The following is a 26,566-nucleotide window of genomic DNA, read 5'->3' as shown; positions in this document are numbered from 1 at the left end:
AAAGCATATCTCTTGAACCCACAAGATGGCTATGCTTTACAGCTGTGGACTGAAGTACACCTATTTTTTCAGATGTTACCGATTTGGCAGAAGCAACAAAAGGAAAACTATCTTAAAGGTGCCCATTCCTAAGCCATGTAGGAATCCATACCTTGAGTTGCTTCTGGAATCTCACTGGTAACCATGCACCTCAAAAAGGAGAAGAATTACATGGACAGTAATAGCCTGCATTCTGGCCTTAATAAGGTTACTGTATTGGTCAAAGAGGAAGTGATTAGGGTATGAGTCTCTTTGAGAGAGATCTCCCTGTTAGGCATATGGTGTTAGCCTACAATGTTGGGTTGAAAATATATTAACCATAATGCTATGTCTTTAAGAAGTTAATTGGCCAATGGGTGTGTAAGTGTTGTCATGGCCATAAGAGGAAGCTAGGAACATAGCTTCTCTCTCTCTCTGAATTCACTGATCTCTACTGTTACTGTTTTTGCTCTGCTGTTGGTTTACTACTGTTGTAACCTGAACTGTGTATTGACCTCTGGACCGGTAAGAAGACTTTGTAGCTTGGACTGTTGCTATTGTTTATGACCTGGACTGTTTATTTTTTGACTGTGCATTTTTGTTCTTACACCACCTCAAAAGTAAACTACTTTTTGTTTTTATAACTCAGTGTATTCTTACTGTGTGACTCTTGCTGCTCTCAGTACCCTTCCTTGTCTGTGCAACTCTTTGGTAGCACAAGGAGACCCTGCACAACAAATTCCTTAACACTGGTTATGGGCCCAGGCCTGTACTGAGAGTTAGTTCACACAGTATTCCTAGCTGAGTTTGTGTTAGCTTTTTGGTGTAAAATGGCACAAGAACTGTTGTCAGGCATCTCCTGGATAACCCGGTTGGATGGGACAAACTATGTTTCCTGGTCCACGAAATGCTGCTTGCTTTTGCGCAAGGAAGGACTATGGACTGTTGTAAATAACCCACCAGATACTACTGCTTGGGATCCAGATGACGAAGAGGATGCAAAGAAGTTAGACAACTTTAAAAGAAGCAATGAGAAAGCACTTTGCATTATTGGACTAACACTGAATGACCAGCAGCTTGTCCATATTCGTGGTGAGGAGTCTGCTGCTAGGTGTTGGGGCGTTTTGCGAAGGCTTTATGTTCGAGACAGTGTGGGTGCACATATACACCTTACACGTAAGCTGTTTAGGGCTCGCCTGCAGAAGAATGGAGATATGCTGACCCATTTAAATTACATGAAGGAAATTTTTCAAGAGCTTCATGAAAAGGAGCTGATTTTTTCAGAGTTGCATCAGGTCTACATTATTTTGTCATCTTTGGATGAGAGTTATGATGGGTATGTTTCTTCTTTGGAAGTCCTGACCAGAGAGGAACTGACATTGACTAACATTACGGGGAGACTGCTGGAAGAGTCCAGGAGGAGGCGTGACAGAGACCAGCTGAGAGAGACACAGCCACGAGAGGAGCAGCCATTCACCACTGCTTACAACATCAAGAAATGTTATTCTTGTGGGGCTAAAGGGCATATAGCCAAATTCTGTAGAAAGGGTAGAAAACAGAATGTGAATAGCAGTGGGAAGGCTAAGAAGAGCATTGGTTTGGCTATTTCTGGTGAACCAACATCCAGAAATAATGAATTGTGGGTTGTTGATAGTGGGGCTTCACAATGCATTACTAAAGAGAAAAAGAGGTTTATTAATATGAAAAACAGCAACCAATATGTTTCACTAGCCAACGGTTGGAGGATGAAGGCCTCTGGTGAAGGTAATTCCTATTGTCCATGCATTAATGAACAGTTACCTATGTTATATATGCCTAAACTAAGATTCAACCTGTTATCTGTAAGGGAATTGGTTAAAGTTGGGTTTGTGGTAACATTCAGAGGGGAGCAATGCACTATTGAGAGGAATGGAACCTGTGTAACTGCTAATTTGAAAGATGGTTTATTTGTTCTCACAAGTAACCAGGTTAGTACAGTTAAAGCTAACTCAATATGTGAGAACAAGAAGCCACATGATGAATGTATACATTTATTGCATAGGCGGTTAGGTCATGTAAACTTTAACTCACTACGTAAAACAGTTGAGTTAGTAGAAGGAATTACACTGAAGCCATGTAGTAAGTATTTGAATTGCAATGCCTGTAATCAGGAAAAGAGTAAGGCAACTCCTGCAAACAGGATAAACAGCTTCAAAACAACTGTACCTTTGGAAGTTGTGTTTGCTGACTTAATTGGACCCATGAAACCAAGTTTAGGAGGGTCATGTTATATTTTAAGTATATTGGACCACTACTCTCGATATGGATTTTGTTATCTGCTTAAGTCAAAGGCAGACACTTTCCAACAATTTGCAAACTGGCTGAAGTTCGTCGAGAGAAAAACAAAGAGAAAGGTTCAGTGCATAATTACTGATAATGGTACTGAATTTACAAATAAGCGCTTTGTTGATATGTTAGAATCTGCTGGCATCGAGCATAAACGTTCAGCCCCTTATAGGCCTCAACATAATTCATTTGTTGAGAGATGTGGGCAAACGTTACAAGCCATGATGAGAACCATGTTAAGAGATTCTGGCTTAACAGATAGACTGTGGGGGGAGGCAGCAAAATGTGCAAACCATGTTCTGAATTTAGTTGTTAATACTTCTACTGGTAAAATACCATATACAATATGGCATGGTAGAAGACCAAACCTTGATTACCTGCACACGTTTGGCACCCCAGCTTGGGTCCACATTCCTGCACAACTCAGGAGTAAAGGCCAACATAGGGCTAGGCAATTATACTTTGTAGGTTATGAAGCTAACCATAGATCCTATCGTTTCTGGGAACGAGGCACAACTAATGTATATAACAGTGCAAATGCAAAATTCCTTGAGCACGTTGGTTGGGATAGGTTAGTGCAAGTAACTGTTAATACTGATCCTCTAGTGTTTGAGGACTCCTCTGATAACGTAACTAGTAATGATAATACATCTCCTGTAAATATAAAAGATGAAGAGGAGATAGGGGAGATAATAGATGAATCAGAGGAAGGAAAGGAGTCAGAAATTCAAAACCCTGTAATTCCTTGGCGTTCAACGCGTATCAGACATCCACCTGATCGCTATGAAGCTAGTATATGTCAAGTTAGTGTAGAGCCATCTAACTATGATGAGATCAGGATGTATCCTGAAAAGGAACAGGCATCATGGAAAGCTGCAATGAACAGGGAGTTGAATTCTTTGCAGGATCTTAAAGTTTATGTGAAAGCAAAACTGCCACCTGGTGAGCAAGCTATAGGTTGCAAATGGATATATAAGATAAAGAAAGGAGTAGATGGAACTATAACCCATAAGGCACGTTTGGTTGCACAAGGTTTTGCCCAAACTACTGAGGATTATGACGAGGTATTTGCACCCAGTCTGAGGGCAACTACTTTAAGTCCATTAGACAAAAACACATGAGCTTATCTACAATGGAGGCTGAATTTTCATGTCTATCAGTGTTATGTACAGAACTGCTAGTGTACAAACAATTATTGTTAGATATAGGTTTAAATGTAAATGATCCATTCATTGTATATGAGGACAATCAAGCTGCGATAAAGATGGCTAATAATGCTGCAGTAAGAACAAGATCTAAATATACTGATCTTCGTTATTTAAATGTCAGACAATGTATCAAAGAAAAATTAATACAGCTAGAGTATTGCCCATCTGATGTAAATATTGCAGACCATTTTACGAAGGTACAAAGTGCTGTGAAACACAATGCTAATTGTGAAAGAATGTGCATAAGATTGTAAGAGTTATATATTATTCTACCCAAAGGGGAGAATGTTAGGCATATGGTGTTAGCCTACAATGTTGGGTTGAAAATATATTAACCATAATGCTATGTCTTTAAGAAGTTAATTGGCCAATGGGTGTGTAAGTGTTCTCATGGCCATAAGAGGAAGCTAGGAACATAGCTTCTCTCTCTCTCTGAATTCACTGATCTCTACTGTTACTGTTTTTGCTCTGCTGTTGGTTTACTACTGTTGTAACCGGAACTGTGTATTGACCTCTGGATCGGTAAGAAGACTTTGTAGCTTGGACTGTTGCTATTGTTTATGACCTGGACTGTTTATTTTTTGACTGTGCATTTTTGTTCTTACACCACCTCAAAAGTAAACTACTTTTTGTTTTTATAACTCAGTGTATTCTTACTGTGTGACTCTTGCTGCTCTCAGTACCCTTCCTTGTCTGTGCAACTCTTTGGTAGCACAAGGAGACCCTGCACAACAAATTCCTTAACACTCCCAATCCAGCAAATGTCAGCAATTGGCACACCAAATAAATTGGACCCTCAAATTTTACACCAGTTCTGCATGGTGCGACCCTATCCTTAAGATGTTCCACTTGTTTCTCAACCCTCATAAGGATTCATGTTGACTTAAAAAGAATTGCCAGGTGGCATTCTGCAGATGCAAAAAGGCAGAAAACAATTAAATTTTACTAATCATTATGAAGATCTTAATTTGAGCTTGTACACATGTTCAATCAGACTTTATTTCAGACAGGGATAAACAGCTTGTGGCCAAAAACTCATAAACCGCACTCCTGCCTAAGTTAAAGACTAAATAAAAGACAAAGCCAGCTGCTTATATGAAGCATACTCTCTCCAAAATAGCCAAAGGCAATACATGAAGCTACAGGACAGTCTCTGATCCTGTAATGACCTTTTAATGCTGGCATTGCATCTCAATGGTCCGCATTTTAAGATCGTTCTTTAAAAGCTAGGAGAAAAAACTCAGACAGTTCAGCATTAGTCATTCCACTTTACTCTACATTGTTTAAAACAGTTCTCCACTATGCATGGTATAAATTGGCAAACTTCTTCTGAGTTTAATTCTGTGAAGATCCATCTCCTCTTAAGGAGTAATCTCCCAAGAGGGGAAAGTCAGCATAAAAATAAGATATATATATATTTTACGAATAGCATTCTGAAAAATCATCCCTGATCTTTTAATTATTTCATATGTTATCTTTGTATATTATAGAAACTATCTTTTTATAATGTATAGTTTTTAAAGTAATCCTGGCAGGTCTTTCTCTAAATGGAAGTAGTTCTTTGGTATATCTCAAGTGAATTCATATGGATAAATGTGAACAAAGATGCACAAGGAAGCAAAAGTCCCAACCTAGAAACACAAAATTGGCTTCAGACACAGTAATGATGAGTGACAGAAAAATCAAATGAACTAGCTTACTGTTCAGTAAAACATATTTTGAGAACTTCAATTTCTCAACAGGGGTTGAAAAAGTAAGTATAAGAGGGAAAGGGGAAAAAAGCATCTGTTATTTTTCTCCTCATTATTTTTTAAAAGGCCTTAGGATAATGGTGTTCCCTGAATAAGAATGGTATTTCTCGGAATGGAGCAAAGTAGGTATGTAAGATTGTTCAAGGTGTATTATCTGGAGAAAAATATTTATAGCCATCAAATAATTTTTAATGCCTTCTTTATTATTGTTAAAAATAAGGTGGCATATATACATAATATTCCTTCCTCCTCCTATTTTCCACACAGCAACAATCCCATGAGGTGAGTTGGTCTGACAGAGAGTGACTGGCCTAAAGTCATCTAGTTGACTTTCACAGTTTCTTGGTTTCTAGCCTGATGCCTTCACCACCAGACCAAATTGGCTCTCCAATGCTCTTCACATTACAAACTATATAGAGTCAGATATTTACATTTTTAATAGTCAAAATTAATTACTTCATACACTGTTCCAATTTGCAGTACATATCAGAATCTATACTGCTGATGCATATCACTCCACCATTCACCCATTCTCTTTCTGGCTCCTTGCATGCTGGGGTCACCCTTTAGAACATTATAGCAAACAATTATAGCAAAGAAGTCAATCTGGTGCAGTGGTTAAGATGTTGGCCTAGAAACCAGGAGACTGTGAGTTCTAGTCCTGCCTTAGGGATGAAAAACCGGCTGGGTGACTTTGGGCCAGTCATTCTCTTTAAGCCCAACATACACATACATACACACATACACACATACATACATAGAGATAAAAAACTAAAAGCAAAGAAAACAATTTAGTATCCTCCTCCCCTTTAGAGCAGTGGCCCCCAACATTCTGGGCACCAGGGACCGCTTCCATGGAGAGAAGTTTTTCTGCAGACAGGAGGGGGCATGGTTTCACCATGCCGTCTGCATCCCACGGATGGGGCTTTGCTTGTTTGTGAGGCCTGGTTTCTGGCATGCCGCAGACTGGTACCAGTCCATGGATTGGGGACCCCTGCTTTAGAGAGTTTTATAGTTTGAGTGACCCAAGAAATCTTATTCTCTTTACAATTTAGGGAAGATTTTGTACAATTGGGTAGGTACTGCTGTACCTTGGACTTCAACTTTTCAACAATGTAGTTCATCATGAGGACATAGAAAGGATTCCCTAGATTCTAAGCTTGTTATGTAGAAAAACATTCTATTTCCAACATCAAACCATTATATTTCAAAATTTTGAAGAGTTATTAAGTACCACCAGAGGCAGCCTCTTTTTAAGGAGAGGAAGAAGTGACTTAATTGTCACAACAATACCAGTGAAGAAGCATATTTCGTCAAGGGCATTCGATACAAAGCGGAAACAAAATAACACAGCATATTAAAAACTAATGAATTCATTATTTTCTTTGAAGTTTTTAGAAGATGTGCACACAGTATGATAGGAGAAGGAATAGTAATCACTGCAAACAAAAAAATGAAAAGTACAAGGTAGAGACAGCGATAATTAACTTTTAACAGCAATCATTTACAAAGAAGTGCTAGATAAGATATGCATTCTTATTCCGGTGAACTGATTAACACATGATTATAATTCTTTTTCCCTACTTCAAGAAACAGAATTGAATATTTTCTTGAATTCTATTTTCTATATTGTTACATCTGTCATTTACAAATGTGTTGCACAATAATTAGTGTGCTTATAACAATAGATGCTGCTGTTATGTACTTAGTCATAAATGCAACATATCACAACATAAGAATGCATTTTTGCTGGAGCATATTACATAAACTATATAGGACATTATTATCATACCTTTCAATGAATTTTATGGCCAGTGCAGTCATTTTGACACAATGTGATCTACTCCAAACTGGCATCATATTTTGAAGACACCGTATTAGGAAAAAAATTAGCTAACACTTCATTAGACCTATCTAACATATTTTGCACATCATACCAGACATAATTAGTCCTAAAACTCACTTCACAGCAGGAATGAGATATGCTAAGTAAACAACTGTTTACTATATTTTGCCAAGAAAAATTTGGTTTCTTGGATCATGGACTGCATTTCCTACACGAAGGACTCTTGGGCTGCACCTTACAAAAACAGGCAAAAATGTATTTGGAAAAAGATTGGCCTAACTCATCAGGAGGGCTTTAAACTAAAACTGAGGGGGAAGGGTGACCAATCTCTAGAACCCAAAACCAAACACAAATCCCAAGAAAGCAAGTCAAACAATAAGGTAGGCAGTGATGAGAAAAAAAGAAAAACTCAAACAACAATCAGGAGATGCAGGAAACATACTCACGGACAGGCATAAAAGTCTTAAATGCTTATATATAAATGCTCAAAGCTTGGGGAACAAATAGGGTGAACTAGAAGCAATAGTACATGAGGGAGGGTATGACATAGTCAGCATAACAGAAACCTGGTGGGATGAAACCCATGAATGGAATGGACTGATGGATGGATACAAATTACTCAAAAGAAACAGGTCTATAAAAAGAGGAGGGGGAGTTGCACTATATGTAAGAGAACACTACATATCTACAGAAAACCCAGACCAGCACAATACCATTGAGAAAGAAAAACAAGAAATTCAGCAAGAAACTAGCATGGCTGCACAAAGATCTCTCTGACAAACTGAAAGACAAAAAAGGACAAATATAAAAAATAGAAACAGGGGCACATTACTAAGGCCGGTTATCAGCAGGAAGCCATAACATGAAAAGATGAAGTCAGGAAAGCAAAGCCTCAGAACGAACAAAGACTTGCAACAGAAATCAAGGATAATAATAATAAAAAAGTTTCTTCCAACAACAAAGAAGTCAAGGAAACTGTAGGCCCACTAAAGAGAGACAATGGCAAGAAAACAAACAGGCAACAGGGAGAAAGCAGAGCTGCTTAACTCATACTTTGCATCGGTCTTCACAAAAGAAGAAACTATAGCCCATCATACAAAAAAAAACCACTGCAAAAGACATACTAGAAACAAAAATTAAAATAAGCAAGAAAATGGTAAGAACACCTATCCGACCTTGATGAATATAAATCATCAGGACCCGACAGATTACATTCTATAGTTCTGAAACAGCTAGGAGATGTTATCTCAGAACCATGGCACCACACCTTTCATAAAGCCTGGAGCACCAGGGAAGTACCTGAGGATTGGAAAAGGGCCGATGTGGTTCCCATCTTCAAGAAAGGGGGGAAAAAACCAGACTCAGAAAACTACAGACCAATCAGTTTAACATCAATACCTGGGAAGATCCTAGAAAAGATAATGAAAAAACAGATCTGCGAACAACAAAGTCATAACCAGTAGCCAGCACGGGTTTGTTAAAAATAGATCATGCCAAACCAATCTTATTTCCTTCTTTGATAAAGTGACTAAACTAATAGACCAGCAAAATGCTGTGGACGTAGTATACTTAGATTTCAGTAAGGCATTTGATAAAGTAGACCACAACCTACTCCTTGGTAAGCTAGAAAAAGGTGGAATAGACAACATCACCACCAGATGGATCTGTAACTGGCTGACAAACCGTACTCAACGAGTAGTTCTCAATGGCACTACATCCACATGGAGAGAAGTAAGCAGTGGGGTACCACAAGGTTCCGTCTTAGGCCAGTATTCTTCAATATCTTCATAATTGACTTAGATGAGGGAATTGAAGGGAAACTCATCAAATTTGCAGATGACATCAAACTGACAGGAGTAGCCAACACCCAGAAGACAAACTCAGAATCCAAAAAGATCTTGACAAACTTGAACAATGGGCCCTATCCAAGAAAATGAGTTTCAATGTGGAGAAAAGCGAAGTCTTACATTTAGGCAGGAAAAACCAAAGGTTTTTGAGCAAGATTGAGCAAGACCCAGCTTAAAAACAGTAACTGTGAGAGGGACCTTGGAGTTCTAGCAGACAATCATTTGAGCATGAGCCAGTAGTGTGCAGCAGCAAGCAAAAAAGCTAATACAATCCTGGGTTGTATAAACAAGAGACATAGAATCAAGATTATGTTGACCCAAAATTAGGGGACAGCATAGGAAGTATGAATTGTGGATATGTGCAGATGACCCTGCTGTCTTTGGGCACTTGCAGAGTCATGGATGCAGGATCATGAAAGGACAGCAAGGAAAACGCCCCATTTCCCAGCCCACCCGGGAACATGGTGTTTTTAGGGAAACACTCAAAAGGGAAAATTTTTAGCTACTCCTTTCTTATCTACAGTGCGGCAGCCTTTCTGGGTGAAGTCCTTATCTTATGCGTGTCAGCTTTGCTGAGTGGATTGCTTATGTAATAAAAAAGTATAAAAATAGGGATTTTCTGTCATTCGGGTCTTCTTCCTTTTTAGAGGAGCCCATCTTTGTTCAGCTGAATAAAAACGTAAAGCTTAAAGGCAACTTCTGGTTTCCTGTGTATCTTTATCAAGCAACACCTCAGATCCTGCACAACGATCACACAAAGTATTAGTACCGCTATATAAAACGCTGTCAGGAAGAGCCTTTAAACTGGATGCTGTTTAAAGAAGAGGCAGCTGATGAATGGTAGATTCCAGCTTTGTGCTACGGCCTGGATTCATCACTTTCATATCCTACATTGTTAATTATTAAAATCCAACTAGTTCTTTCTCCTTTATACCAAAATACTGATTCCTGCTTAGAATCAAACTCATGTAGATCTTTGGTTAAAACTGATAATGCCAAGGAAAGGGACTAAATAGCCTGAACTAGTAGAAGGAATTTCCTATGTCCCAGTTAGCCTTGTTAAGGGGAGGAATCTGGGAAGTACCCGCACATTTTTATTTTGAATAGTCTCTTTTAACAAGCTAAAGTATATAGTTCATTCACTCTCCTGCAAATTAAGATGGTTAAAGATTGTTTGTTTGAGGGCTTCTCCAATAGGAAGCACTTAAATGTATTTCAATTTTAGTTTCATAAACTGACCCCTAACATGACTGGAAGGCACCCTATATTTGCATAGGATTAGCTTTAATGACAACATTCTTCAAAAGTTCAGAAAATAAACTTATTAAAACAGAAATAATGAAGAACAAACCAGGTTAGACTTGCTTTGTGAGAATTAAAAAATAGATTGTCAAACTGACATATATGCATACTGCAACTGTATCAAATCTTGTATCCTCCATGTTTTCTATATTATATGCAAAGCAGAGAAAGTGAATGTTAATCCTGGTGATATAAGAACCAGAACAGATGCTTTCCTAACAATACTCATTGTTCCATATACAAACTAATCCGTAGTTGTCATTAATATATGGTGCGATGGTGTGAATTATAGTCACAACATGAATCTGAACTGTTTTGCAGAGAATAATCTGATCCACCTACAGAGAAATGACTCTAGTTCTACTCCTACAGTAGTGTTTATACATAATTCTAAAGAGGTAAGAACAGCAAAGAACACCTACAGATGGCACATTTAGCTGCTGATTCATTATATTTCTTCACAACAGTCAGGCTTCTTCACTGCAGAGGACGATTTAAAAATAGCATGGTTATAGTTAAACCTTTTCATCTTTCTGCTAGGGTCGATGCACATGAAACTTCCATTTTTTTTGTTCCTCATTTAAAAGTTGCCTTTTACAGGTACTGTCTAATCAATAATGGGGGGTGTCAATGGAAAAGGTTCAGTATTTTTAACCATCAAAAATTACATTCATTTTCAGTTTAGGCCATACTTTTATTTATTGTCTCTTAGCACTACAGAGATAGCAGTGATAGGAAGGAAAACATTTTTTCCTTCTTATTTATATCTTAAGACTATCAAGGAAATAAATAGTATTTTATAGCTTGGTTTAGTTCTCAATGCTCATGAAATGAATTACTTGATCTACATACAACAGTCTAGTGATATTTTGAAGACTTACTGGACAGTTTTACAAGTGGAGACATAATGATTAGATAAATGTTACCTTCTTCTTTATAAAAAATATTGTTACCTTTTAAGCTCTTTAAATATCTACCCAAATCTGTTAGTCTTTTCTATAAGGCCACTGTTTCACATGTTTTACTTTTCCATAAAGAAACAAACATATTAGTGAAGAGATAAAATTGTAGTATCGACAAAATCGTTACCAATCAATTGCAAAAGTCAGCTTTACTTGGAACAGCTTACATCCTTTAATACCTTTAATACTATCAAATAACAATATCTGCCTTTCCCAGATCAATAAACTATCAAAACCAATTGCAACCACTATGAGTTATCAGCATGAAGCCTACAAATATCTGGGTATTTTAAGTTGGATAATATCAACCATAGACAAGTTAAAATGTGATTAGTAGAGAATATATGCAACAAATGAGAAAAATGCTAAATGTAAAGTTGAACAGTGCAAACACCATCAAAGCTATCAATACCTGAGGCATAGGTACGATACAATATATTGTTGGAATTATTAACTGGACACAAATTGAATTGGACAGTTGGGATTAAAAAAGAAGAAAACACATACATTACATCCCTATAGTGATATTGGATATACAAACTGATAAAGCCATAAGTAGAAAATGTGGATAATTCTGGCAATATCAAGGGATATAGCAGAGAAGACAAAGAATTGGAGATTACTAAGTATCAAGATCTGAAAAATGAAGTTAAAAAACTATGGCATAAACTGGCCACGATCATCCCAGTAGTTATGGCACACTGGATGCCATAGTAATAAATCTTCAATTTTTAGAAAACTTAGAAAATATGCTGATACACTTCTGTGAGGAATTGAACTTGGCAGAAATTTCTCTTTGAATGCCCTGCTAATTGTCTATCAACTTTTTCATGTGAAACTGATAGTTTACTATCACTTTGTTTTTAATCACACAAATTATTTACATATTTTTTGGTCTAGCAACACACCATTGTTTATGTCAGTACAGTTATCACCATGACTTTGGGAACAATAGTGATACAACCTTTTCTCACATCAGACTGAAATAATAGATGCTGAAGACCATATCAGAACTTCTAGCACATCAGAACAGCTGTTGGTGATTTACAACATTGGAGGTATTACTTTTCATTCATGCCTCATATAATTCAAAGTTAAAAACTCAGAATGGATTTACTATGTATATTTCAAATAAGCATACATTTAGCAACTACCTCATCATACATGTGCCATAATCATAAACATGAACCCATTTAAAATTAATTTTAATATAAATTTAACAGGTCTCCCAGTCAGCCCAATATAATATCTACAAAATAAACACTAATGCTGTTGATGTTACCTAGTTTGGGTAATAAGAAGGAAACAAGAAAACAACCAAGCTCAGAGCACACCAAGAATACAAACATTACATATCTAAGAACAGGAATGATTTTTAAAACATTTAGTGAGGGATTAATTGAAAATTGAGGATCTTAAAAACTTTTCTCCTTTCTCAAAACCTGTAGGCATGTACTAAAGGAATTTCCTTGTAATTCTCATTTATTTGAGCAGCAGAGCGAAAAGCAAACAGCTGCAGATTGACTCTTATGTGATGTTTAGAAGACAAATAGGACATGAAAGCTTTGAAACATAAAAATAGTTTAGATCAAGGCTGTGCTAAAACTTAAATCGCTTACGTTTTAATCACTTTTCGCAGTCTAGTTTGAACAGTGACACTTATATTCCTTCTTCTTTTTTAAAAAAAGACACTAAATTCAGACAAAAATAATCAGTTGGGGAGTGCATTCATGATGCAGTGTCATCATTGAAAAGATGATTTTTTTCAATAATTTAGTAAAAGTCATGGCATTAAAGAAAAAGACCTAGATAAAAAAGCAAATAGTTGGGTTTTAAATCTTGTACGGCTTTAAAGGTGCTTGACGATAAGCTCAGACACATACTGGGAGCCAATTCATGCATGATTATTAGGAAGTTTCATAATGCTCTTAATTAAACAAAATCAAGGCAGTCTAAATCTAAATATGAAAATCCAATATCCTAACAAGCTGTATGGTTTTGTAGCAAAGTCTAAATTTAGATGTAACTTAGTAATGCGCTGCCATTACACTTCTTTAATAAGATGTACTGTTTATCATAAATATTGGTGCATCTGTGAATAATTTATAGGCAGGTTGGGTAAATGGCTCTTAGCACAGTAAATAATTCCCTTTCAACAAGATTCACAGAACTAAAGTATGAATGATATTCATCCCAAGTTAAACATTCTTATATCAGCTAGAAAAGTCTTATGCCTTATGCCTATTGAACATGTATGTTTGTATGATTGCAGTCAATTTAAATGGCCAACTATCTTGCTCATGTGACTCTGTGCAGCTTATAATAATATAAAACACATAATATATATTACAGATAGTCCTTGACTTACAACCACAACAGGGACCAGAAAATTAATCATTAAATGGTATGGTCATTAAGTGAGGTGTCATGTGGCAACATCCAATTTTATGACCCTTTTGTCAAGTTCATTAAGCAAATCACTACAGTTGTTAAACAAGACATTGCGTGACTGTGACTTGTAATCTCCTGTCACATCAACTTTGCTTATTGGAATCCAGCTGTGAAGGTCACAAATCAAGATCACATGACTGCGGTCCTCTGCAAATGTAGTACAAGTAATCCTTGAGTTACAACCATAATAAAGTCTACGCATCACAGTTGAAAGTCAGGAGGGCTGTTAAATGAACTGCCTCTCTTAATCAGTCCCAGTCCTTGCTCTCCCAAATGCATGTATTGCCTCAGTGGTGGGAGAGATCCTGGGGGGCTTATGCAGGTACAAGACCATCTACCTCTACTAGTCCATCTATGGTGACAGGGGATAGGGAGGAGAATATGGAACCTAGTGGGCCGGCAGAGTAGGCCCAGGGCCTGTGGGCAGGATGGGGGGGGAACAGGCAGGGCGCATGCTGGAGCATCTCAACCCCAGGGGTGTTGCAACGGACATAACTTTGGGACTGGGTCATACATTTGTCATAATTTTGAACCATTGCTAAGTGACCAGTTGTAAGTTGAAAACTACCTGTAAGTGCTAGACAGTTGCCAAGCACCCAGATCATATCACATGACCATGGTGATGTTCTGACTGTCATAGATTTGAGGATTTGTTGTAACTTTTTTCAGTGCTACTATAAATAAACTCATTGTCATAGGTTGAGGACTAGTTATGCCTTCATCTGCATCTCAGTGTCTTATTATTAAAGATTATAACTGCAGTAATAAAACTCATATAAATTAAAAAGGAGAGGAAGAGAGGGAGGGATTTCTAACCTATATCACAAGTATAAATAATTTTGGCAATTTTTCACCTCTTCTTAATTTATAACCAATGAATTTTTCATCCCACATCCCATCTCTTACGTATAAACAAATTCATAAAGCATCATCTTCACCTGGTGCCAGAAATTCATTAAGAGTTGCAAAAATAACAACATATATTTTAACTTTGATCAAATAGACCAATTTTATATTCCTTCCTTTTACTACCAATCTTCATCTCTAGCCCATTCAAGTAATGGCATAGAACTTGATTTCTTTTCATTTCTTTTTTTTAACCAGTTCTCACATGATTCATCCAAGCTTTAACAAACCTCTTTTGCAAATCTAATATAAAAGTATTATCCAGGTCACTGTCTTGATTTCTTATTTGTAATTCTTTTTTATTTTTAAATTATCAAATAATTTCTTTTGTATACCCAATGAAACATCTTTTTTCATGTCATCCTTGCAGCTTGTGATTTATAGATCCACTTCCAGTGCTGTTGCTTCATTCCACTAAGTCTCTGTCTTATCCAATAAAACTTATTTCTCTTCTGCCATTTCTTTCACACAAATAATTCACAGAAGCAAACACTGCAAGTGACACTCTTGATATTAACTTCTGATTCCATTTTTTTAAAAAAAATATTCTTCAATGTTTCCAATGTTATCAAATTTTGGGTCATTCTATAGCTTTAATCAGGTTTATCTATTCTTCTCCTTTAATTAAAATCTTTAGTTCCCTCTAGTGTTCAAGTTTTCTAAATTGTTCACATCTTTATTCTGTTATAGAAAAAGAAGCAAATCAACTTTTCCTTAGAAAGAATTCTTTATAATTAACTTCAAGATCTTATTTCAAATTTATCTGCATGCCCAAACCATTTATAACTGTATAAAATCAAAGAGTTAATTGCCTTATTGCCATTTACTTCTTTTTTTTTAATTCTTAAGCTTTTAGTTAAAAATTATTTCATTAAAGTTTAAAAGCAGACTTACCTGGTATTTTTAGACTTATCAATCCAAAAAATTCTAATAGCTGAAAAGAAGTTAGTAAGCAATTTCCAAATGAGATTAGAAAACGATATATGGAAATGTAGTATCCTTTTAAAGGTTTGGTTTGAACAGTTGGTTGGCTATTCCTACAACTCCCAGTCCTTAAAACTGGCTGGAGATTGCAGTCTTGAGGTCTTCTCGTGAGTAGCAACAATCTATAGCACTTGTAGGTGATCCTCTTAAGAGACATAGTGGTTCAGTGGCTTAATGATGGTGGAGATGGTCTCTGCTCCAGTGGTTCGAATCCTAGCACTGTGTAGCGTGGTGAGCTCCCATCACTCGCCTCAGCTTCTGCTCACATAGCAGTTTGAAAGCATTTTCTGTACGAGTAGATAAATAGGTACCAGTTTTGTGGAGAGACAAGCCAGCACTTTGTGCGGCAGTTAAAATCCTGAAGGCACTGAACCTTCCTGGCTGAGATGTCCATTTGTGATGCGGATTTGTGGAAGGAGAAGGGCCTTGGATGACACTGCAGGAAAAACTGCTCATCTTTCTCTCAGGTGCGAAACTGGCTTGCCCTCTTGTGTTGCACTGTGGAAAGCACACAAGCATGTACCTAACAGACCTAGTAAACAGGCAGCCAGACTACTACTCCACATTAGCACTGTAGTCTCTTGGCTAATGTAACACATCACATGCTAAATAAATAAATCCCATCCTCTCTTTGTCAAAGAGGTATGAAGAGCCCATCTATTCACCAGCTCTTCATTCTTCATATGGTCATCAGCTCCGCTTTTCGCAGAGCTGTCTTCAGTCCACAATTTCCTCACCTGGAATTCCTGTGTTATCCTGCTGAGATAACCCAAGAACAGCTTAAGGTACTCCAGGCTGGATGTCAAGTTTTTTCTATTTTTCATCATGTGTAGAGCAGGGAACATAGGATGATACACGCCAGGGAGAGAGCTGGAAATGATGCATTCCATGCCAGCAATCTTTTGGCTCCAAGTAGTTCTGCTAGTTTCCTGTGGGATCACCCTCTTCAGTCTGGTTCCTGTCTCTCAGTTTCTTTTGGCTGCAAGAAAAACAGGATCTCTTGCTTCCGCAGCCTCTTTTTTTTTTAAAAAAAGTAGATTTGTGAATCTAGAGCACAAAGCCTAGAAACTAACCAGTCTGTGTCTATAACTGAATTGTCATTGAAAGTGTAAGTTGAAAAATTCAGTTCTTGTACTTGTGTAGCCTGCCTGGCAGGGAATTCTCTTCCCTCCTTGCTTCTTCTCCTCTCATTGGCTACATTTTGTCTGCACAAATCTGAAGAACCACTAGATACCAGCAAAGAGTAAAGCCAAAGTTTCAAGGAATAACAACAAACAATTAAATCACTCGGCAGTGCAATAGGAAAGAAAAAATACAGAGTGCATAGGATGACCAGGAAACTGTGCATTGCCACTGGAGGTCTTTCACATGCTGGATGATGTAGGGCACAGTTGGAATTTCAGTTGACAGAACCGTCTTCCACATCAACCAGCTCTCAAAAAGTTACACGTTAAAGTTACATGGATAGCAGTATAGCACAAACCCATTCAGAAGACAAAGTAAGAGTACCCTTTGGGAGAGCAAGGCATAATTTCTTGCTGACTCCAGAAAGGAAGTGGAGCATATAAGCTAGCTATAGATGTGACCAGGGTACAAAATTAAGTGGCTCATTTCATAATGAAATTTTATTTAAAAAACAAATGCCAAAACCAATAATCAACTGATATTTGATACACAATGAATGTATGTTTTTTTTTTTACAAAATATTCAAAAGGGATTCCTTTACAAACTATTGCACTTCTTTATCAAATCTAAGGCCAAAAATGTTACCACACTGTGACTTTTTCTAAAATATATCTCAAAATCCACAGTAAAAACAGTCTTTCACCCTTCTCAAATACTATTTCCCCCCCCCTAGAAATCCCAACATTAAGCTAATAATTTCAAAGACTGTCGCACTGCTATGTCTCTAAAGAAAGTAGGTGACTGAATAACTAAATGCAAAGCACATTATTCACAACAGCCAGCAATGTTGTGGAGTACATTTACTTCTATATTAGCACTAAAACTAAGAACTGGTACAAAGGAAGTGATGAAGAGCTATAAAAAGGTCTGTGAGAATATTTTCCACAGGCACAGACTTGCAGTGAGGCCTATATACATATATAAAGAAGAAAGCTAATGTGTATCACAGAACTTACATTCTGAAAGTATGTTTTTCTACGTTTTAAAATACTGATATTTCTAAAATTTTCCAGAACATTCTGAGCATAGTGTATTACACATAATTGCAAAAATGTTTTATTTTTCATGGAGCACCACTGCCTGAAAACATACCGTATATACTTGAGTATAAGCCGAGACCCCTAATTTTACCCCCAAAAACTGAAAAAAGTTCTTGACTCAAGTATAAGCCGAGGCTGGGATCCGCCGAGTGGCTTTCAGCACTGGAGAAAATGCAAAATCGCTCGAGACCAAACTCGAAGGAATCAGCTGCCGGTGGGAGCGAGGCGATCCGTGCGGTCCCGTGCCAGCCAGTCGGACAAGCAACGCGAAGAGCAGCAGGGCTTTATTTTTGCACCGTGGAGCTCCCCCTCCCCCTCCTCCCAAACTCCCCCTCTCTCCCCCTTCCCCCCACTTCCCAGAGCTGAATACAGGGTATTAACCGGCGGCGGAGGCTTGCAGAACGGCGGATCGAGCCTCTGTCGCCGGCGGCTGGATCCGCGCTCCGCAAGCCTCTGCCACCGGCGAAGGCTGGATCCGTGCTCCACAAGCCTCTGCCGCCGGCTGGATCCGCGCTCCGCAAGCCTCTGCCGCCGGCGGAGGATGGATCCGTGCTCCACAAGCCTCTGCCGCCGGCTGGATCCGCGCTCCGCAAGCCTCTGCCGCCGGCGGAGGCTGGATCCGTGCTCCACAAGCCTCTGCCGCCGGCTGGATCCACGCCCTGCCACCGGCAGAGGCTTGCGGAGCGCGGATCCAGCCTCCGCCGGCGGCAGAGGCTTGCGGAGCGCGGATCCAGTGGGGTGGAAAAGCCCTTTAGCAGGATTTGCCTGCATGCCGGCGGAGGCTGGATCCGCGCTCCGCAAGCCTCTGCCGCCGGCTGGATCCGTGCCCTGCCACCGGCAGAGGCTTGCGGAGCGCGGATCCAGCCTCCGCCGGTGGCAGAGTCTTGCGGAGCGCGGATCCAGTGGGGGGGAAAAGCCCTTTAGCAGGATTTGCCTGCATGCCGGCGGAGGCTGGATCCGTGCTCCACAAGCCTCTGCCGCCGGCTGGATCCGCGCCCTGCCACCGGCAGAGGCTTGCGGAGCGCGGATCCAGCCTCCGCCGGCGGCAGAGGCTTGCGGAGCGCGGATCCAGCCTCTGCCGCCGGCGGAGGTCTAGGGGTAGTGTGGGGGGGCTCGCGGACATAGATGGGCTCAAGTGGAAGCCAAGCAGCCCTCCCGAATCTGGGCTTCTGGACGGAGCAGCCGGTGGTGCGTTTCAAAAAGCAGAAAAGTTGGATTTTGGACATTTCAGAGGCAGTGGGTCAAGCAGGCTACGCTTCCCCGGGTGCTGCAACGGCACCCGTTTTCCCTGGCGAGTTTTCCCTACCTGGCCCCTGCAGAATCGCGGCGGCGCCCCTGGAGAAGCCTACCCCGAGGCTGCGGCCGATTTTTCCTTCTGCAGGCCTCTGCCGCCCATTTCTGTCTGACACACACACACACACGCACGCACGAGGGGGAGAAACAACGCTCTGGGCGGCAGAGGCTTGCGGAGCGCGGATCCAGTGGGAGGGAAAAGCCCTTTAGCAGGATTTGCCTGCATGCCGGCGGAGGCTGGATCCGCGCTCCGCAAGCCTCTGCCGCCGGCGGAGGCTGGATCCGTGCTCCACAAGCCTCTGCCGCCGGCTGGATCCGCGCCCTGCCACCGGCAGAGGCTTGCGGAGCACGGATCCAGCCTCCGCCGGTGGCAGAGGCTTGCGGAGCGTGGATCCAGTGGGGGGGAAAAGCCCTTTAGCAGGATTTGCCTGCATGCCGGCGGAGGCTGGATCCGCGCTCCGCAAGCCTCTGCCGCCGTTGGAGGCTGGATCCGTGCTCCACAAGCCTCTGCCGCCGGCTGGATCCGCGCCCTGCCACCGGCAGAGGCTTGCGGAGCACGGATCCAGCCTCCGCCGGTGGCAGAGGCTTGCGGAGCGTGGATCCAGTGGGGGGGAAAAGCCCTTTAGCAGGATTTGCCTGCATGCCGGCGGAGGCTGGATCCGCGCTCCGCAAGCCTCTGCCGCCGTTGGAGGCTGGATCCGTGCTCCACAAGCCTCTGCCGCCGGCTGGATCCGCGCCCTGCCACCGGCAGAGGCTTGCGGAGCGCGGATCCAGCCTCCGCCGGCGGCAGAGGCTTGCGGAGCGCGGATCCAGTGGGGGGGGGAAAAGCCCTTTAGCAGGATTTGCCTGCATGCCGGCGGAGGCTGGATCCGTGCTCCACAAGCCTCTGCCGCCGTCTTTCAAGAGGAGGGTATTCCTTTCACTTCTTGAACTTTCCCAAAGACTTGCAAACTTTTCCAACCATTACTTCCAAGGATCTTTGATTTTTATTTTTTCCCTTGCAACCTAGAGGAAAAGGAAGATGAGCTGTTGATCTAAGTTTCTCTCTTCTTCCTTTGTAATTAAACTGGAAGTTTTACGTGTGGAAGGGGTAATCTGATTTTTCCTTCTCCAGGCCTCTGCCGCCCAGAGCGTTGTTTCTCTCCCTCATGCGTGTGTGTGTGTGTGTGTGTGTCAGACAGAAACGGGCGTCAGAGGCCTGGAGAAGGAAAAATCGGCCGCAGCCTCGGGGTAGGCTTCTCCAGGGGCGCCGCCGTGATTCTGCAGGGGCCAGGTAGGGAAAACTCGCCGGGGAAAACGGGTGCCGTTGCAGCGCCCGGGGAAGCGTAGCCTGCTTGACCCACGGCCTCTGAAATGTTCAAAATCCAACTTTTCTGCTTTTTGAAATGCACCACTGGCTGCTCCGTCCAGAAGCCCAGATTCGGGAGGGCTGCTTGGCTTCCACTTGAGCCCATCTATGTCTGCGAGCCCCCCCCCACTACCCCTAGACCTCAGCCTCGGTCCCCTGTCCGACCCGGAGGAGTATTTTTTTTTAAAAAAACTTCCATCGGGATTTGTTCCTGGAGTTTAAATCCTTGCAGTCCGAAGCAAGAAAGCCGCGACCTCCTCCTGCGGGAGATTCTCTGCCGGCTCCAAAGAGCTCGACCACCAACGCCGGGGCGGCAGAGGCTTGCAGGGCTGGCAGAGGCGTTGTTTCTCCCCCTCGTGCTCCCCCTCGTGCGTGTGTGTGTGTGTGTGTGTGTGTGTGTCAGACCTGCAGGAATGGCTAGTAAAGGTGGCGGCAGTCCGGCATTTGCGTTTCTCTGTGTGTCAAGCCCCGTGGGCTCAACACACAGGAAGGGGGGGAATGCCGCTTCCCTACCAGCCATTCCCGTGGGTCTGACACACACACGCACGCACGAGGGGGAGAAACAACGCTGGACTGCCGCCAGCTCTGCAAGGCTCTGCCGCTCCCTTCTCTCAGCAGCCTGTTCCGAACGAAGGGACAGTTCTTTTTTTTTTGTTCACTGGAGTATAAGCCGAAGTGGATTTTTTCAGCCCGAAAAGTGGGCTGAAAAATTCGGCTTATACTCAAGTATATACGGTACATGTTTGGTTTTGTTGATAAATCATAGTTTATGTGCTTAGGGATTTATGAAAGACCCAAGCAACTACAGCTTCTTTAACACAGTATCAATGCAGCATTTTAAGTCAAAACAATCTATGGGGTAACTTGATGAATAAAATACCTCTGATGCAAAATAGTATATTACAGAAATATATTTCTATCCTGTGTTCTTGATACTCATTCTGCATTCTATCAAATACCTAGAATATTTAAATTACTTTTTCCTACAGCAAAGAATTCAAACATTAATAAATTCCAAATTCCATTGTTAAAACATCAAGTACTTTTTTGTTGTACTCGTTTTGGTATTTCTCTTTAATTGCAGGTCTGTTTGCTTTGACTGTACTTGCCCAGCTCTTACAACAAATTTAGCAATCCAGGATGCAATGAGGGTTTTGGTTTTCAGCCAGCTTATCACATTCTGAGTAGGGATGAGATGGGATGATAGCCCAAGGTCACCCAGCTGGCTTCTGTGCTTAAGAGAGAACTGGAACCCACGTCTCCATATTCCTTGTCCAGCACTTTAATCACTACATGATACTGATTCTTATTTAGGCTCTTTTGTATTATACAGATAGTCCTCAACTTACAATAAGTGGGACCAGAATTTCTGTTGCTAAGCAAGACAGTTGTTAAGTGAGTCTTGCCTGATTTTACCACCTTTTTTGCAATGGTTAAGCGAATCATTGCAGTTAATTGAATCATGCGGTTATTAAGCAAACCAGGCTTCCACCCATTAACTTTGTTTGTTGGAAGTCGGCTGGAAAGCAAATGGTGATTACATGACCTTGGGTCATTGCAACTATCCTAAATATATGGAACCAAGTGCAAAAATTTTATCATGTTACTGTGGGGATCCTGCAATTGCCTTTAAGTGCAACGTACAGTTGAAACAACTTTTTTCAGTGTCTTTGCAACTTTGAACAGTTGCTAAATGAAAGATTGCAACTTGAAGACTACCTGTTGAGTACCGTAGTCTTTGAGCATAATTTCTGAACAATTTTGGAATAAGTATGTATGTGTGCATATATATCTCTGTGTGTGTGTGTGTGTATGTATACACACACACACTTACATATATGTGTGTGTGTGTGTGTGTGTGTGTGTGTGCGCGCACACACACTTACACAGATGCCATTGTATTCAAAGAGTTCCCATGTACAGTAAACACAGGACTGCCCTATGCATAGGACGAATAATGGCATAAGATCTATTTTTAAAACTGGGATAATATACACAAGACAGTATAGAATTTCACTCCCAGTTAGATGATTTCATTTCTTCAGATACTGAACTCTATCCCAATGTGCTGACAGCTTTAAAACCAAATAGAGCATAAAAAACCCACATGATTAGATGAATCCTAAACACACACACACACACACACACACACACACACACACTTTTAAAGTCGTACCCTCCCCACCACACCCCAAAGAACAACATATTTGTGCAGGCAGGAAAAAGACAGAAAAATAACTAAGGATTTGAAAGAGCATCCATGATTCAGCAAAAAATTAGCTGTACTTTTTGATTCAAATGCAGGTGAGGAGGAAGAACATGGATGATTTTGGAAAGGAAGGGGAGAAGGAAATGTCAGAGGCAAATAGATAACAAAAAGCCAAAAGAAGTGGGATTAGAACCTGAACAAACAAATGAGAGAGAAGGCAAAAACACAAATATAAAAAGAAATGGCAATGAGGAAAAATTAGAGGTTTTGGAACAGGAAAAATGGGTCCAGGATGCAACTAATGAATTCTGTATAGAGCTAAATTATATAACTCAAACAACATTCAACTGGTGCTTAGATCAATGCTTTCAATGCAAGAGATGCTCTGGACACATATTTCGTTTTAATCTATGGCACCCTCTGCATTTTTGTGTAACTGGCTGGTCCAAAGAAAACCAAACTATATGGTAACTAAACTCATAGTTGCTAATGCATCCTAACTTCGCTGAAATGCATGTAATTTTCTGGGGTTTTTCCCCCCTTGGATATGCTGCTGAAATACCCAAACAACATTTGAGGATACTTGGGTCAAAGCTCAGCTGACTTTATAGAGCTTAAATTCACTTAATTCAATTTTAGGTTCAGGCCTTATATCATTGTGATTTCATCAAGAAACATACAAAAACTCTAATTGAAAAATATATATAAACAATGGGATCATCTTTTTGATTACCAAACCTTCCAGCTGCTGTTAAACAAAAGCCAGACTATTTAATTTTAACATGAAAAAATGCATCTGTGTTAACCTGCATCACATGGGAAAGCTATCCAACAGTTTTTTTCTCATTAAATGAGAGGTTCAAGATGATCCAATTAGGAAACAGTTGATGGTAAGATTGTTCAAAGCATTTTATTGCATTGGATCTAAAAAGTATTTTGTTTTTCTCACAATCTATTTCAAATTAAGGAATACATTTCACTCTTTTGGTCAGCTAAAGCAGTACTCAAAGATGGACAAGTAACAACAGTCACAGAATTGAATTTAATAATCAGTTTGGCTGGCAGAAGTAAAAGTGGTCCTTGATAGTGATTGTGTTACAAACACTTGGACAGATGTACTTATGACAACTGAAATATATGGATCGGTAAGGTAGGGTTCATCCTTACATCTGGGACATTTGCCAACATTATTTTAGGAGACTATAAAACATTCCTGGATGAATATATTCTCTTTAGAAATACTTGGAACTCAGGACAGAATGTTTAAACAAAATGAGGGCAGTTATATTTTTTGCAATGGGATCATTCAATTTCCAGGTCACCTAACATGCAAAGGCTGCCCCAAAAGATACAGCTGCTACTTATCTGTCTGGCCAAATAAAAGAGACAACCACTAACTCCTAATTTTTCTCTACATGAATGAGTGCCTTTATGTAGCCTTTTCCTTTGGAAATAGACAATGTACCACAATATTAAAGCTTAATTTTAAAAGAAACCCATTTTTTTAAAAAAAAACTTTGCATGTGTCCCAAATACAATCTTAACTCCTGTAAATCATTGGAGGATTTATTAATGTGGATTTTCTGCAGCATATATATGGAGCTTTTTAATATGCACTTAGGAGAGCAAGGAAAGAATTGTTCCAGAGAGGACTAGTGCATCTCTCTAACAGAAACAGAATAATTGCCTTGCATAATTGCATTTTTTTTCTTACTTCCTAGTTAGAAGCATAAGAGAAGAAAATGAAGATGCACTTTCCTAGTCACATTTTCAGCACCTTTGAAGGGTAAGGATTCTTTTACAGCTTTCTGCATGAAGTATCTTCTTCTGCAGGACTTATTTATTTAAGGAAGAGCCCTTTTAACTTACCTTGGTAGGATGCAGTCATTTAAGAGGTCGCTCCTCTAATGGATTTGAATAGGAGGAAAACAGAGTTTTACCTTCAGCCTTTCTCTGTTCCCAATCCACTGACTTGAGCAGCAGCAAGGCAGGCAAGGCTGTGGGAGGATGTTTTCCCGTTTCAGCATTTTGTGCACATCAGATCAATAGCCAGAGGCTGCCTCCTCCGGCGTGAAGGAGGACCTGCCTGTCAGAAGCAGCCTGAGCTCTCTCGCCCCCCCCTTTCCTCCCTCCCCAGAGCTGGGCGTTCTTTGCTACCGCTTGTCACACGAACCTGCCACTCACTCACCGCCTGTGATCTGTGCAGGGCCGAAGCACAGCGCCAATTGGAGCCACAAGACCACCAGGGAGAGTTTAGACTGGCATCGCTGAAACAGCGGTGGAGGCGGCGGCAGCGGCGGCTGCTCTAGGCACGGATCCCCGCTGTTCGGGTTCATTCCATGATACATCTTTCATCCGCAAAGGGCATCCGGATTGAAACGGTCTGCAAACAGAGCAGGCAATCTGCTTTAGCGGGGAGAAGGAAGGGGGGGGATTTCCTCCGCGCAACTCCCCCTGGTCCGATCTAGACAGGGTGGGGGGGGCACCCAGACTTTCTTGGCTTCTCCAACCTCAAATGCAGGGGGTCTTCAAACTTGGCCCTTTTATGACTTGTGGACTTCAACTCCCAGAATTCCTCAGCCAGCAAAGCTGGCTGAGGAATTCTGGGAGTTGAAGTCCACAAGTCATAAAAGGGCCAAGTTTGAAGACCCCCTGCTCAAATGGAACCAAAGCCATCCATCACCCAGCCCGGTTTACCCATTCGGCTCTTCTGCGCTCCCTGCTGGCAGGATGGCAGCACTGCGGTAGCAAAAGGAAGGGGGTGGGTGGGAAAAAATTGGTCTCCTAAAACAAATGCTTCCCCCGCTTTTTTCGGCTCTCCGGGTCTGCGACGGATCCACCTCGGGCAAGGCAATTCCTTTCCCAGAGCAGAAAAGCCCCTGCGCTAACGGACACGCCGACCTGTCCACGTCCCTGGCTGGCGCTCGGGTAAGACGACCAGGCGACCCAGTTTTTCCTCCAACCGAACCCCGCCCCCCACCTCCAGGTCCTCCGAAGATAAAGCTTGGTAATTTGCAAAAAAAAAACAAAAACATCTCTTGAAGTAGCTCCTGCCAGTGAAATATATCTTTTGCGGGGGAAAAAAAAATAGGGGATGTAAAGTTATTTCCCTTCACGTCGCACCCTTCTTTCGCCCAGCACCCCTCCTTCGTGACCAGCCTCGGGATTCGCCTGCCTTTTTCGCCTTACCTCCCCGCCCAGCTCCTACCGGTGGAGCCTTCGAGCGTCCTTACCTGAGGGCTGCCTGCCTGCCTGCATGGAGCCTCCGTCGTTTTCCCCAGCGGGGAGCACCGCGACTCTCGGCTGCTGCTCCCGCCGCCGCCTCCGCCGCACTGCCCTCGGCTGCTTAGCGGAGGAGGACCGAGAGACGCTCGCGGCGCGCGCCGCTGCTCGCGCTCATCCTACCTGGCTGCAGGGGTGGGCGGGGCCAAGAGCCGAAGGCCCGCGAGGCTCCGGCGCCGGCTGCAGCAGCAGCCGCCGCCGCCGCCAATCAGAACGCGAAGCGTGCACCTGCTTGTGCGCGAGCTGCTTTGTCCTGCTCTTCCCGGGAGGCCCGGGTCTCTCCGCCAGTCTAGCCGGGGGGCGGGGGGGGAGCCCAGCAGCCGCGCCGCGTTTTCCCGGTGATAAATGAGCCACCGCGATGACAGCGGCGGCAGTGGCAGCAGCAACGTTAAAAAAAAATCTTTCCTTACTTCAAAGCGTGGGCGTTTGTGATAGAGCTACCAATATCTGAGCTGTTAAAAAAAAATAAAAATAAAACCCGGCCGTCAGATGTTAGGCGATAGTATTATTTGCTGGGCTTTAGTTGTCGTCCGGATAATAAGGCAACCCAGATAGGGAGTCTCGTCGTCTCCCTTTCTTGCTCCGGAGCTGAATCGTGCATGAAAGGA

At 41.6% G+C, this 26,566-nt stretch overlaps 1 protein-coding gene across 2 annotated transcripts in view; it reads right to left on the bottom strand.

The window, feature by feature from the left end:
• The window catches only part of SUSD4 (sushi domain containing 4), a 69,017-nt gene extending 42,954 nt beyond the window's left edge, over positions 1 to 26,063 (bottom strand). The window contains exons 1-2 of one of the 2 annotated variants that reach the window (XM_083355969.1): positions 25,910 to 26,063; positions 24,865 to 25,059 (exon numbers count right to left, since the gene is read on the bottom strand). In XM_083355969.1, coding sequence (XP_083212095.1) covers positions 24,865 to 25,024 — 160 coding nt within the window. In that variant the 5' untranslated portion in view covers positions 25,025 to 25,059; positions 25,910 to 26,063. Of the gene's footprint in view, positions 1 to 24,545; positions 24,674 to 24,864; positions 25,060 to 25,909 lie in introns of those variants that run through there. The other variant, XM_083355970.1, reaches the window with a different exon arrangement.
• Between the last annotated feature and the right edge of the window lie 503 nt (positions 26,064 to 26,566).

This window comes from Vipera ursinii (assembly GCF_947247035.1).
Source record: "Vipera ursinii genome assembly, chromosome: 1".
In the NCBI taxonomy this organism is placed as follows: domain Eukaryota; kingdom Metazoa; phylum Chordata; class Lepidosauria; order Squamata; family Viperidae; genus Vipera; species Vipera ursinii.
This window is presented reverse-complemented; position numbering and strand designations above follow the sequence as displayed.